General features: G+C 38.0%; 1 protein-coding gene across 1 annotated transcript in view; it reads left to right on the top strand.

The window, feature by feature from the left end:
• Window positions 1–14,578, top strand: part of SLC9C1 (solute carrier family 9 member C1) — a 107,626-nt gene that overhangs the window by 15,667 nt on the left and 77,381 nt on the right. The window contains exons 5-6 of the mRNA XM_005674974.2: window positions 5,381–5,509; window positions 13,015–13,176. Coding sequence (XP_005675031.1) covers window positions 5,381–5,509; window positions 13,015–13,176 — 291 coding nt within the window. The remainder of the gene's footprint in view (window positions 1–5,380; window positions 5,510–13,014; window positions 13,177–14,578) is intronic.

Genomic DNA, 14,578 nt, shown 5'->3' with positions numbered 1-14,578 from the left:
TAATCTTAGAGTTTAGTTATTCCATTGACTTCCTGGTTTACCATTGTTGAATTTAAATCATTTCTTTGGATTTACTTACAAAGTTATTCTTGTAATCTTTTGCCATCTTGCTGTTACTTTTGTAATTTTGTTTTTCTCCTCATTTTGCATCATTTTTAAAGTATAAAAAATTTATTTTTCTCTTGGAAATATTTTTGCCTGAGTTTTCACAGAGAGACTTATATGTTTTATTTTATTCTCAACAATAAAATCTGGCCAGGCCTATGTTTGGAGTACATGGATACATTCACATTGTTTTGAGCTTTTTATGATCTATTGACTCCTCTTATGCTCCTTGTCTTTATTTCCAAATATTCATTTTGTTATAGCCCTATTTTCTAAGATGGAATAGTTATACAACAGTATCACTTAGGGTTTGTTTTTTGTCTTTGCTTTTGACTAAAAATAACTCCCAAGTGTAGTGGCTTAAAACTACAATCATTTTTTATTTCTCATGAGTTTGGTAGCTTTGATGGTATGAACTGGGCTCTGCTGATCTTGGCTTGGCTCACTAATGAATCTGCAGTCAGCTAGAGGGTCATCTGGGAGCTAAGAACGACCTCACCTGGAAGATCATTTCTCCTATTATTTCTCACATTCCTCCAGAAGAGTAGCCAGGAAATTGTGCCATGATGGTGGCAGGGATCTGAGAGAATAGAAGCAGAAATCTTTCTCAAGCCTCTTCTTGTATAAAGTCTCATTTAAAAAAAAAATCTTTGGTGATAGAAACTTCAGTCTTCTAGCAGAAGGCATGAATGCAGAGACAGGTGAGGAATTAGATCAAGGCAATGAGTTTCTACAGGGACAGACTGCCTTGGCCTTGCTTCTTTTCCAGTAGCATACTTACTGTATTAGATTGTGATCAGAAGGATAGGCTGATTGGTTCACAAGAAAGGTTTTTACCCTTTCCTTAACAATATTTCCTTCCTATGGACATTTTGAAAATTATTAAAGAAGTTCATTTCTAGTGTTGCCCCACAGGAACATTGAATGGCAAGAAAGAAATAATAATTGGTAGATATCTAAACTTGGAATAATATCATAAATGGAGGAGATTAAGATATGCAGAGTACATCATGAGAAACGCTGGGCTGGAAGAAGCACAAGCTGGAATCAAGATTGCTGGGAAAAATATCAATAACCTCAGATATGCAGATGACACCACCCTTATGGCAGAAAGTGAAGAGGAACTAAAAAGGCCTCTTGATGAAAGTGAAAGAGGAGAGTGAAAAAGTTGGCTTAAAGCTCAACATTCAGAAAACGAAGATCATGGCATCTCGTCCCATCACCTCATGGGAAATAGATGGGGAAACAGTGGAAACAGTGTCAGACTTTAATTTTGGGGGCTCCAAAATCACTGCAGATGGTGATTGCAGCCATGAAATTAAAAGAATTTTACTCCTTGGAAGAAAAGTTATGACCAACCTAGATAGCATATTCAAAAGCAGAGACATTACTTTGCCGACTAAGGTCCGTCTAATCAAGGCTATGGTTTTTCCAGTGGTCATGTATGGATGTGAGAGTTTTGGACTGTGAAGAAAGCTGAGCGCTGAAGAATTGATGCTTTTGAACTGTGGTGTTGGAGAAGACTCTTGAGAGTCCCTTGGACTGCCAGGAGATCCACCAGTCCATTCTCAAGGAGATCAGCCCTGGGATTTCTTTGGAAGGACTGATGCTAAAGCTGAAGCTCCAGTACTTCGGCCACTTCATGTGGAGTGTTGACTCATTGGAAAAGACTCTGATGCTGGGAGGGATTTGGGGGCAGGAGGAGAAGGGGACGACAGAGGATGAGATGGCTGGATGGCATCACTGACTCGATGGACGTGAGTCTGAGTGGACTCCGGGAGTTGGTGATGGACAGGGAGGCCTGGTGTGCTGCGATTCATGGGGTCGCAAAGAGCTGGACACGACTGAACGACTGAACTGAAGTGACGATGGAAACAGATTATATCAGAATGCTCTCCATTAATGGAGCTTGATTTCTAAAACCATTGAAAGTGATATATGAGAAAGTTAGACAATTACTAATTACAGTCTGACTACCTGGACAACTGCATTAATACTTTGGTTAGTTACCATAGTATAGAGCTTTGGTTTATAAGTTTGCCTTATCCCTCTACTATCTTATTTTTTTGTCTTGTCTTAAATGCATGGTGCACATATTTATATAGACCAAGTCTCAGAATTAAAAAATAATAAATTTCACATTTTCATCCGTACTTTGAAACAAGAAATGAGAGCTCTAGTTGATTATCTTACTTACATAAAACAAGCTCCCCCTGGTGAATCCGTGGTGAAGAGTCTGCCTGCCAATGCAGGCGATGCAGCTTCTATTCCCCTGGAAGATCCCTTGGAATAGGAAATAGTAACCTGATCCTGGGACCCTTAAGAGTCTTCTCCAGCACTAAAATTCAAAAGAATCAATTCTTTGGCACTCAGCCTTCCTTATGGTCCAAGTCTCACGTTCATACAAGACTACTGGAAAAACCGTTTGTGTGCGTGCTTAGTCGTGTCCGACTCTTTGTGACCCCATGGATATATCCCACCAGGTTCCTCTCTCCATGGGATTTTCCAGGCAAAAATACTGGAGTGGGTTGCCATTTCCTACTCCAGGGAATCTTCCCGACTCAGGGATTGAACCCATGTCTCTTGTGTCTCCTACACTGGCAGGCAGATTCTTTACCACTGTGCCACCCAGGAAGCTCCCTTATTGGAAAAGCCATAGGTTTAACTATACAGACCTTTGTCAGTAAAATGATGTCTCTGCTTTTTAATATGCTAGGTTTGTCACAACTTTTCTTCCAAGGAGCAAGCATCTTTTAATTTTATCATCTATATTGATTTTGGAGTCCAAGAAAATAAAATTTGCCACTGTTTTCACTTTTTACCTATTTGCCATGAAGTGATGGGACCAGATGCCATGATCTTAGTTTCTGAATGTTGAGTTTTAAGCCAGCTTTTTTACTCTCTTCTTTTATGCTCATCAAGAGACTCTTTAGTTCCTCTTCAGTTTCTGACATTAGAGTGGTATCATCTGCATATCTGAGGTTGTTGATATTTCTCCTGGCAATCTTGATTCAAGCTTGTGATTTATCCAACCCAGAATTTTACATGATGTACACTGTATATGAGTTAAATAAGCAGGGTGACAACATACAGCCTTGAGGTACTCTTTTCCCAATTTGGAACCAGTATGTTTTTCCATGTCCAGTTCTAACTGTTTCTTCTTGACTTGCATACAGATTTCTCAGGAGGCAGATTAGGGGGTCTGGTATTCCCATCTCTTTAAGAATTTTCCACAATTTGTTGTGATCCAGAAGTCAAAGGCTTTAGCAGAATCAATGAAGCAGAAATGGGTATTTGTCTGGAATTCCTTGGTTTTTCTCTGACCCAATAAATGTTAGCAATTTGATCTCTGGTTCCTCTGCCTTTTCTAAACCTAGCTTGTACATCTGAAAGTTTTCAGTTCACGTACTGTTGAAGCCTAGCTTGAAGGATTTTGAGCATTACCTTGCTGGTATGAGATAAGCGCAATTGTATGATAGTTTGAACATTCTTTAGCATTGCCTTTCTTTGGGATTGGAATGAAAACTGATTTTTTCCAGTCCTGTGGCCATCCCTGAGTTTTCCAAATTTGATAGCATATTGAATGTGACGTTTTAACAGTATCATCTTTTAAGATTTGAAATAACTCAGCTGGAATTCTATCACCTCCAATAGCTTTGTCACAATAATGCTTCCTAAAAGTTCACTTGAGTTCACACTCCAAGATGTCTGGCTGTAGGTAAATGACCACACCGTCATGTTTATCTGGGTCTTTAAGACCTCTGTGTATTCTTGCCACCTCTTCCTAATCTCTTCTGCCTCTGTTAGGTCCTTACCATTTCTGTCTTTATCATGCCCATTCTTGCATGAAATGTTCCCTTGGTATCTCCAGTTTTTCTTGAAGAGATCTCTAATCTTTCCCATTCTATTATTTTCTCTATTTCTTTGTATTGTTCACTTCAGAAGACTCTCTTATCTCTCCTTGCCATCTCTGGAACTCTGAAATCAGTAGGGTATATTTTTTCTTTTCTCCTTTGCTTTTGGCATCTCTTCTTTTCTCAGCTATTTGTAAGGCCTTCTCAGACAACCATTTTGCCCTCTTGCATTTCTTTTTCTTGGGGATGGTCTTGATCCCTGTCTCCTGTACAATGTCACGAACCTCCTTCCATAGTTCTTGAGGCATTCTATCAGATCTAATCCCTTGAATTTATTTGTCACCTCCTCTGTATAATCATAAGGGATTTAACTTAGTTCATACCTGAATGGTCTAGTGGTTTTCCCTACTTTCTTCAATTTAAATCTGAATTTTGCAATAAGGATCTCATGATCTGAGCCACAGTCAGCTCCAGGTCTTGTTTTTGCTGACTGTATAGAGCTTCTCCATCCTGGCCGCAAAGAATAGAATGACTCTGATTTCAGTATTGACTATTTGGTGATGTCCATGTGTAGAGTCATGTCTTGTGTTGCTGGAAGAGGGTGTTTGCTACATCCAGAGTGTTCTCTCACCAAAACTCTATTAGCCTTTGCCCTGCTTCATTTTGTACTCCAAGGCCAAACTTGCCCATTTTTACAGGTATTTCTTGTCTTCCTACTTTTGCATTCCAACCCCCTGTGATGAAAAGAACATCATTTTTTTTTTTGGTGTTAGTTCTAGAAGGTCTTGTAGATCTTCATAGACTGTTTGAGTACAGCTTCTTCAGCATTAGTGTTTGGTGCATAGACTTGGATTACTGTGATGTTGAATGGTTTGCCTTGGAAATGAACTGAGATCATTCTGTTGTTTTTGAAGTTACATCCAAGTACTGCATTTCATACTCTTTTGTCAACTATGAGGGCTACTCCATTTCTTCTAAGGGATTCTTGTCCACAGTAGTAGATATAGTGGTCATCTGAGTTAAATTCACCCCTTCCTCTCCATTTTAGTTTGCAAGAATACTGGAGTGGGTAGCCATTCCCTTCTCCAGGGGATCTTCTCAACCCAGGGATTGAACCCAAGTCTCCTGCACTGCAGGCAGATTAGTTACCATCTGAGCCACCAGGGAAGCCCTTTCTTTGATTCCTAATCAACCACAATTAATTTGGTACCTACTCATGATGGTCTAGGCTTATAAGTTAATACATAATGAGATCTTCTTGAACAGATTTTACAAACATGACTAACATATATTTAAGTATGTAGAAAAAGTACATGATATAAATCCATAGCTGAAAATATCCTTCTACTTGTTGATAAAATTCTGTTCTTTAATATTTATGAAATTTTTCCCTCCTTAAACAATTTTTTTTCCCTCTGTAGGTCTTTCTAGAAGCCTCGTCAGTTTAATTAATGGAGAAAGCCTGATGACCTCTGTAATGTCTTTAATTACATTTACTGTTATTGTGAATATTGACCTTAGCTTGCACAAAAATACAATCCAGTCCTTAGGTAAGGATCTATTTTTTCTTAATTTTTTAAATTCCAAAAGTCGACAAGCAATAAATGCTGGAGAGGGTGTGGAGAAAAGGGAAGTCTCTTACACTGTTGGTGGGAATGCAAACTAGTACAGCCACTATGGAGAACAGTGTGGAGATTCCTTAAAAAACTGGAAATAGAACTGCCTTATGACCCAGCAATCCCACTGCTGGGCATACACACCAAGGAAACCAGAATTGAAAGAGACACGTGTACCCCAATGTTCATCACAGCACTGTTAATAATAGCCAGGACATGGAAGCAACCTAGATGTCCATCAGCAGATGAATGGATAAGAAAGCTGTGGTACATAAGCACAATGGAGTATTATTCAGCCATAAAAAAGAATACATTTGAATCATTTCTAATGAGGTGGATGAAACTCGAGCTGATTATACAGAGTGAAGTAAGCCAGAAAGAAAAACATCAATACGGTATACTAACGCATATATATGGAATTTAGAAAGATGGTAACGATAACCCTGTATGAGAGACAGCAAAAGAGACACAGATGTATAGAACAGTCTTTTGGATTCTGTGGGAGAGGGAGAGGGTGGGATGATTTGGGAGAATGGCACTGAAACATGTACATTCATATAAGAAACGAATCACCAGTCTAGATTCGATGCAAGGTGTAGGATGCTTGGGGCTGGTGCACTGGGATGACCTGGAGGGATGGTGTGGGGGGGAGGTGGGAGAGGGGTTTGGGATTGGGAACACGTGTACACCCGTGGCGGATTCATGTTGATGTGTGGCAAAACCAATACAATATTGTAAAGTAAAATAATAATAATAATGAAGAAAGAAAGAAAAAAATAATGAATAAAAAAATAAAATGAGAATCCCATATTTTCTGAAATCTTAATTTCTTAAAACTAGAATACTGTATTTTCTGACCTCTGACATGGATTTTATAATACCAAAATTGCACTTCTGCAAATATAATCATATTAGTATAATTATTGGCCATTTACAAGAAGTAACAAACATCCCTTATTTAATATTGGTTATGGTTTTGTTGTGAGGCTAAGTTGGGACTTTTCATGAGGATGCCTATAGAAGCAACATTCCTCAGACCTAGACTGAACCAGAATTATTGATAACAAGAATGAGAGAATTTTTTTATCTGCCTAAGATGAACTCAAAAGATGAGTTGAGTAGGGAATCCACCAGTACCAAGGGGAGGTGTCTTCCCTTCACTCTGTGACTATCTCCCTGCAGGCAACACAGAAAGCTGTCAGCTCAGGGAAAAAGTGTGAGTTATATGGCCATCTACAGGGCCTGAGCACAGTGCTTGTAAGCAGAGAGACTGTAAAATGTCTAGAAGTTCATTTGCCACATTCAAATAGTCCTGAACCATACGTACTTTGTCCCTTACCATGTGTATGTGCATGTATGTGTATATGAGGTAAGTGATGTATGTGCACTGTAATGAGTGATTATAAAGTACACAGATGAGTAATTATGACTCAGGACAAAAAATAGAGTTGTCAGCACTCCTGTGAGCACTTTATATGCCCCTTTCTAATCAAAACCACATCCTTTCAGTAGTTTAGAGTGTAGTCTCAACAAAATTGGAAATAAAGAAGTTATAACTGGCACCACAGAAACACAAAGGACCATAAGAGACTACTTATTACAGGCAACTATATGCCACTAAAACGGACAACCTAAAAGAAATGGACAAATTCTTAGAAAGATACATTCTCCCAAGATTGAACCAGGAAGAAATTGAAAATATGAATAAACCAACTACAAGTATTGAAATTGAATCTGTGATTTCAAAAACCAAAGAAACAGAAGTCCAAGACCAGATGGCTTCACAGGTGAATATTATGGAACATTTAGAGAAGAATTAACACCTATCCTTTTGAAACTATTTCAAAAAATTACAGAGGAAAGTACACTTCCAAACTTACTCTGCAAGACCACCATCACCCTGATACCAAAATCAGACAAAGATACTACAAAAAAAGAGAAAATTACAGGCCAATATCACTGATGAACATAGATGCAAAAATCTCAGCAAAACACTAGCAAACCAAATCAAGCAATACATTACAAAGGTCCTATACCATGACCAAAAGTGGGATTTATCCCACAGGAATGCAAGGATTTTTCAATATTGGTATATCAATCCATGTGACACACATTAACAAACTGAAGAATAAAAACTGTATGATCATCTCAATAGATGCAGAAAAAGCTTTTGATAAAACTCAACATCCATTTATGGTAAAAAAAAAAAAAATTCTCCAGAGACAATCCCATTTACCACCGTATCAAAAAGAATAAAATGTCTAAGAATCTAACTAAGGAGACAAGGACTTGTACTCTGAAAATTATAAGAAAGAAACGAAAATGACACAAGTAGATGGAAAGATAAAACAAGTTCTTGGATTGGAAGAGTCAATATTGTCAAAATGACTATGCCACCCACAGGAATCTACAGATTAAATGCAATGCATATCAAATTACCAATGGCATTTTTCACAGAACTAGAACAAAAATTTTTTCATTTGTTTGAAAACTCAAAGAACTTGAAAGCAACTTTGAGAAAGGAAAATGGAGCTGGAGGAATCAGCTCTTTGACTTCAGATTATACTACAAGCCTACAGTAATCAAAACAGTATGGTACTGGCATACCATACCAGAAGACTAATCCTTGCCCAACAGAATCACCTTCAGTTCAGTTCAGTTCAGTCACTCAGTTGTGTCCGACTCTTTTCAATCCCATGAATCGCAGCACGCCAGGCCTCCCTGTCCATCACCAACTCCTGAAGTTCACTCAGACTCATGCCCATCGAGTCAGTGATGCCATCCAACCATCTCATCCTCTGTCGTCCCCTTCTCCTCCTGCCCCCAATCCCTCCCAGCATCAGAGTCTTTTCCAATGAGTCAACTCTTTGCATGAGGTGGCCAAAGTACTGGAGTTTCAGCTTTAGCATCATTCCTTCCAAAGAAATCCCAGGGCTGATCTCCTTCAGAATGGTCAACACCGAAATCAGATTGATTATATTCTTTGCAGCCAAAGATGGAGAAGCTCTATACAGTCAACAAACACAAGACCAGGAGCTGACTGTGGCTCAAATCATGAACTCCTTATTGCCAAATTCAGGCTGAAATTGAAGAAAGTAGGGAAAACCGCTAGACCATTCAGGTATGACCTAAATCAAATCCCTTATGATTATACAGTGGAAGTGAGAAATAGATTTAAGGGCCTAGATCTGATAGATAGAGTGCCTGATGAACTCTGGAATGAGGTTCGTGACATTGTATAGGAGACAGCGATCAAGACCATCCCCTTGGAAAAGAAATGCAAAAAAGCAAAATGGCTGCCTGGGGACACCTTATAAATAGCTGTGAAAAGAAGAGAAGCAAAAAGCAAAGGAGAAAAGGAGAGATATAAGCATCTGAATGCAGAGTTCCAGAGAATAGCAAGAAGAAATAAGAAAGCCTTCTTCAGCAATCACTGCAAGGAAACAGAGGAAAACAACAGAGTGGGAAAGACTAGAGATCTCTTCAAGAAAATTGGACATACCAAGGGAACATTTCATGCAAAGAATCACCTTACTTATGTCTTTCTCAAGAGAGCTGGTCCAGGTCGTGGACAACTACCCAACTTGGGCATAAAAAGCACCTACTTTGACCCTTGTTTTTTGTATCCAATTAGTTTACTCAAACCATAGCAATTTGGAATATCTGTTGTGATCCTAGAACCCCAGTTTAGCATAGCAAGGTACATCCTCTTTAAATGCTTCATATAACCTTTCTGTGGTGTGTGGAAAAACCAAACTACATACATAGAATATTTTCCAAAATGCAGAGTACAAAACGAGGTGACAGAATACAGTACTCAGAGAGTTTTTACCATAAAACCTGCTGCAGATATGGCCTTCCCATAGATGACTGAAGTGAGGAAAAAGGAAATGTTTATATTCAAAAGCATCTTAAAAACTCAAAAACCATCTTTGGGGGAAACTGAGAAATGTAAAGTATAGTCATACATGCTCGTCAGAAGGATCAAAGTCCAACCTCTATACCTGATCTAGTATTATGTGCAAGCTGCTCAGTGATGTCCAGCTCTTTGCAATCCCATGGACTGTAGCCCATCAGGCTCCTCTGTCAATGGAATTCTCCAGGCAAGAATCCTAGAATGGGTTTCCATTCCCTTCTCCAGGGGATCTTCCCAACCCAGGTAGTGAACCCAGGCCTCCTGCATTGCAGGCAGATTCCTTACTATCTGAGCCACCAGAGAAGCCTGATCTAGTGTTATACCAGGTCCCATTTAAGATAGTAAATACCATTCATATTACTGAGTCCAAGCTTACTCTGCTCACCACATAAATAATCCAAAAGACAGGTATTGAGGCAAGGAATATGACTATATTTAGAAAGCCAGCTGACTGAGAAGATGGGAGACTAATGTCTCAAAATAACCATCTTATCAGGGTCTTGATGCCAGGTTCTTTTACAGAACAGGAGTAGGGGGAGGTAAGGGGTAAAGTAAAAGGCCATTAATCTTACAGATATCTCCTGGAATGGCTAGCCTCAGGGAGTGAATGTGTCCATTTTTTCTTTCCTGTAGCCATCCACAGGTGCACACAGTCCTGAACAAAGGCATTTTGGTTTAATATTCAGGCAGAGAGGCAGGGTTCCCTGAGGCAGGCCACTCCGTGTGAACAGTATCCTTTTAAAGAATACAAGTAGTGGGAAGCAATGGTTAAGGTTAAAGCAACAGATGCAACATGGAGTCAGTTCTTCCCTATAACAATCACAGAATTTCAGGGAACTTTATCAGAGATGATATCCACAATATAATCAAAAGAATTTGCTAGTCATTGGAGAGTGAAAAATAAAAAAGAGACAAAGAAAAGTACTTATATGGAAGATAATTCATTCAATAACCCAACAATTATTTGTTGATATGTACTATGTGATAGCTCCTATTGTAGGCCCTGATGTTTCAGCCATGAACATAACTGTTCTTGCTTTTGTAGAGCTTGCACCTCACAATTTTGACAATAATCAACGTAATAGAATTTTGCTTTTGTTTAGGTTTCAGAGGAGTAAAAACTGTTAAGTAATCACTCTTAAAATAGTAATAGTAACAACTACAATAAAGCAGAAGGTCTGCTCTAAGATGAAGAGAACAATGAACTTATTTTCTTCACCATTCAGACTTTCTCTGAATTTTTAGTAGAAGAATTCCTCTTAAGAAAGATTTGTGATAAGTTTTACTGGTATTTTATGTATCCATTGGCATGATTGTGAAACAGTAATTTTCCTAGTATTGTATTGCATTGTTTGGTCACTCAGTCGTGTACGACTCTTTGTGACCCCATGGACTGTAGCATGCCAGGCTTCCCTGTCTTTCACCATCTCCTGGAGCTTGCTCAAACTCAGGTCTGTTGAATCAGTGATGCTATCAACTATCTCATCCTCTATTGTCCCCTTCTCCTCCTGCCTTCAGTCTCTCCCAGCATCGCGGTATTTGCTAATGAGTTAGCTCTTCGCATCAGGTGGCCAAAGTATTGGAGTTTCAGCTTCAACATCAGTCCTTCCAATGAATATTCAGGATTGGTTTCCTTCAGAATTGATTGGTTTGATCTCCTTGCAGTCCAAGGCACTCTCAAGAGTCTTCTCCAATACTGCAGTTTCCTAGTAATCATTATTTTATAACTTGTAGTCATTTAAACAGTGTTGCTATATCTTTGAAAGTGTTAGTTTCTCAGTCATGTCTGACTCTTTGTGACCCCATTGCCTGTAGCCCACTAGGTTTCTCTGTCCATGTAATTCTCCAGGCAAGAATACTGGAGGGGGTAGCCATTCCCTTCTTTAGGGGATTTTCCCAACACAGAGATCAAAGTCAGGTCTCCTGCACTGCAGGCAGATTCTTTACCATCTGAACCACCAGGGAAGCCCAGAGTCACCAGAGAAGCCCTACTGTATCTTTGAAGTGAGCATGTTTCATAATAGGAAAAAACAAGAAGAGTTACTATACTCAGAGTTCTTACCTTTTCCTTCTTGTATGTTAGAAGTTTAAGAACATTGTAAGAAATAATGGATTTGCTTTGAGGCATTTCCTGGCCTAGTAAATCCATCCAGTAAATATTTTATTCTTTAAGAGGTCTTTTTCTTTTTTAAAAGAGAAAGCATCTTTTAAACTCGGTCTTTTAACACCAGTTCTCTGCATCTTCTAAAACCAGTGTCAGCATCCAGCATATGTTTCATTTATAGGAGGTGCTGGATTCCTAAAATTATCACCATAGTCAACCCCATACCTAGATTGGACAGGACCTAGAGTCATTCACAAAATTCTCTCAAGTTCACACTATCCCTACAAGTGTTAAATTTTTCTGCTTGGCACATCTAGAAACCATGGCTCACTCTCAGTCATAAGAATGAGACTAGGTAGAGAAGGAATTCTATAACCTCAGGAATCTTAACAGTGCCATCTCTACCAGTGGACATCTATGATCAAGGATTCATAAAAGGATTCTTTCTCCTTCATTTTACTACCTCAGAGCACTGTTCTGGGATTTACTTCCCCAAATTTAGCCTTGTTTTTTGATGTGGTTGCTATTGCTGTTTTCTGTTGGCCATTCCTTGTTTTGGTTTTGTTCTTGCTCTTCACATGTTCTATTGAAGTTGACCCTTCAGGCTTTCCTGCACCTAAGACCCACTTTCATCTGTGATTTAAAACTTTTCTCCTTTGTTCCTCACCCTACAAAGATGAGAAGGACTTCCTCATCCACTGAAAATGCCCGATTCCAGCAATCAATGCCTTCAAGAGTTTCGGCTTCCTGTTTACCTGGGAAGGGCATCATAATGACTGTTGAAAGAAATTTGGCAAAATACAACAGTATCAGTAAAGGCTCAACTATCCTTTAGTGTAGTAATTCCACTTCTGGGGCCTAAGGAAGCAATCAGAGAAGTACAAAAATTTATGTATAGAAATATACATCGCAACATTGCTTATCAGGAGAAAAACTGGAAACAACGAAATGTCCAACAGTAAGGAACCAATCGGATTGGTTTGGCAGGCCAATACAATACAGGACATTCACTTAGCTGTGACCCAGAAGCATTCCCTTTTTTTTTTTTAATTTCTTGTGTATATAATTTTAGACGTAGATTCTAAATTCCATGAAGTTAGAGAGCTTCTACTTCTTATTCATTATTGTTTTTCCAAAATGTATTATACATTTTGGCACTAAATAAATATGTATTCCTGAATGGGGACTTAAAAAGCTCTTAAACTAAACTGATCAAATTTTATCAATTTAATTGTGACTTTTGACATTTGAAAAGAAACTCTCCACTTAAGAATAAGAAAATACCCTACATCTATCCCAAAGGCTATGAGCTATTTTAAAAGATAATGTCAGAAACATAAGTTGACCCAGATTATCGTTTAAAATTAAAAGCACATGAATTCTATTAATTATTTTTTTATTGATTCCCTTTTCTTTCAGCCTATATCATCATGAAAGAAATTTGGTTACATCTTATAGTAAGTTTCTCGTTTGGAATTGTTAGTTCAAAACTGATTCAACTATGGATGTCTACTGTTTTTGGAGAGGATGTCAATCATATAAGTCTCAGCTTTTCATTTCTGTACCTCATCTTTTATATTTGTAAGTAAGGGGACTATGCCTACAATTAAATAATATAAAAAGGTTCAAATTAAAGATATAAAGATATGGGAAATATTTACCACGTGAAAAGCAAAAACGAAAACAAAAAACCACCATGCAACTGATCTAGAAGGAATATTTTTGTAAATAATTTATCAAAAGACATTAAAAATATTAATATGTATACAATAGGAAACAATGTACCAAGGTACATAAAGACAATTATAATAAGAGAAACTTGACAAAATCATAATTACAAGGAGAAACTTTAACAGGCCTTTCCTAAATAATTTCATAACCAATTGGATTAAAAAAATGACTATGGCTATGATTTATATAAAAACTTAAATGCTTGGCCCCCAAGATATATAGAGTTTTATCTTCCAAAACAGAATGCTTATTCTTTACACATACCTATGGGCATTAACAGAAATCAACTAGACTAGAAGAACATATCGATAAAATTTCAAACATTATTTAACTACAGTTCAATTTAATGCTTACTTCAAAAGGAAGATCTTTAAAAATGAATATTCTAACTGCCTGAAATTGAAAAAAAAATGTTCTTGGTAACTCTTAGATCAAGAAGTTAATAAAAATAGAAGCTACAGATCAAGGAAGGCTAATATTAAACATTCTGTCACATTGCTAATCCATTTACCACAACTGCCCTCTCACGGAGGTCCAGCAGACAATGATAACCATGTTGCTGTTTCCTGATACTGCCTCAGAATCACTTTCCATTCAGCCCTTTAGATAGCTCTACAAATGACTTGAAGTTGGCATGTGTGATAATACCAACTTCCCAAGTGACTCGATATCTTTCCATTACATTTAAGAATAAGACAATGTTGCCTAGCCTCATATCCATGATTAAAAATAATTCTGGAAGCTCTAGGTAATATAGTAAGAAAAAAAATAAAGGTTATGCATATTTTAAAGAAAAAATGGTTACATTAGTCACAACATTTTAGAGTATATAAAAACCCAAGAGACTTAATTAGTAAACTAAGATAGCAAGGCTCTTTAATGGTTTGATAAAAGATAAAATTTTAAAAATTAATAAATCAAATAACATTCTTACAAACCAGCAGTAATTAGTTATAAGGGCTTCCCTGGTGGCTCAACAGGTAAAGAATCCACCTGCAATCCTGGAGACACAGGAGAAGCAGTTCTCTCCCTGGGTCAGGAAGATCCCCTGGAGAAGGAGAGGGCAACCCACGCCAGCATTCTTGCCTGGAGAATCCCACGAGAAAGGAGCCTGGCAGGCTGCAGTTCATAGGATCAGGAAGATCTGGACACAACTGAGGTGACTGAGCATACACACATCACAACTAGTATAAAACACAATGAAAAGTGATTCTCTTCACATTGACAAAAAGTTAGGAAATATCAAGGAATA

Source organism: Capra hircus, chromosome 1 (assembly GCF_001704415.2).
Source record: "Capra hircus breed San Clemente chromosome 1, ASM170441v1, whole genome shotgun sequence".
NCBI lineage: Eukaryota > Metazoa > Chordata > Mammalia > Artiodactyla > Bovidae > Capra > Capra hircus.
Note: the sequence above shows the minus strand (reverse complement) of the source record. Positions and strands in the feature narration are given on the sequence as shown.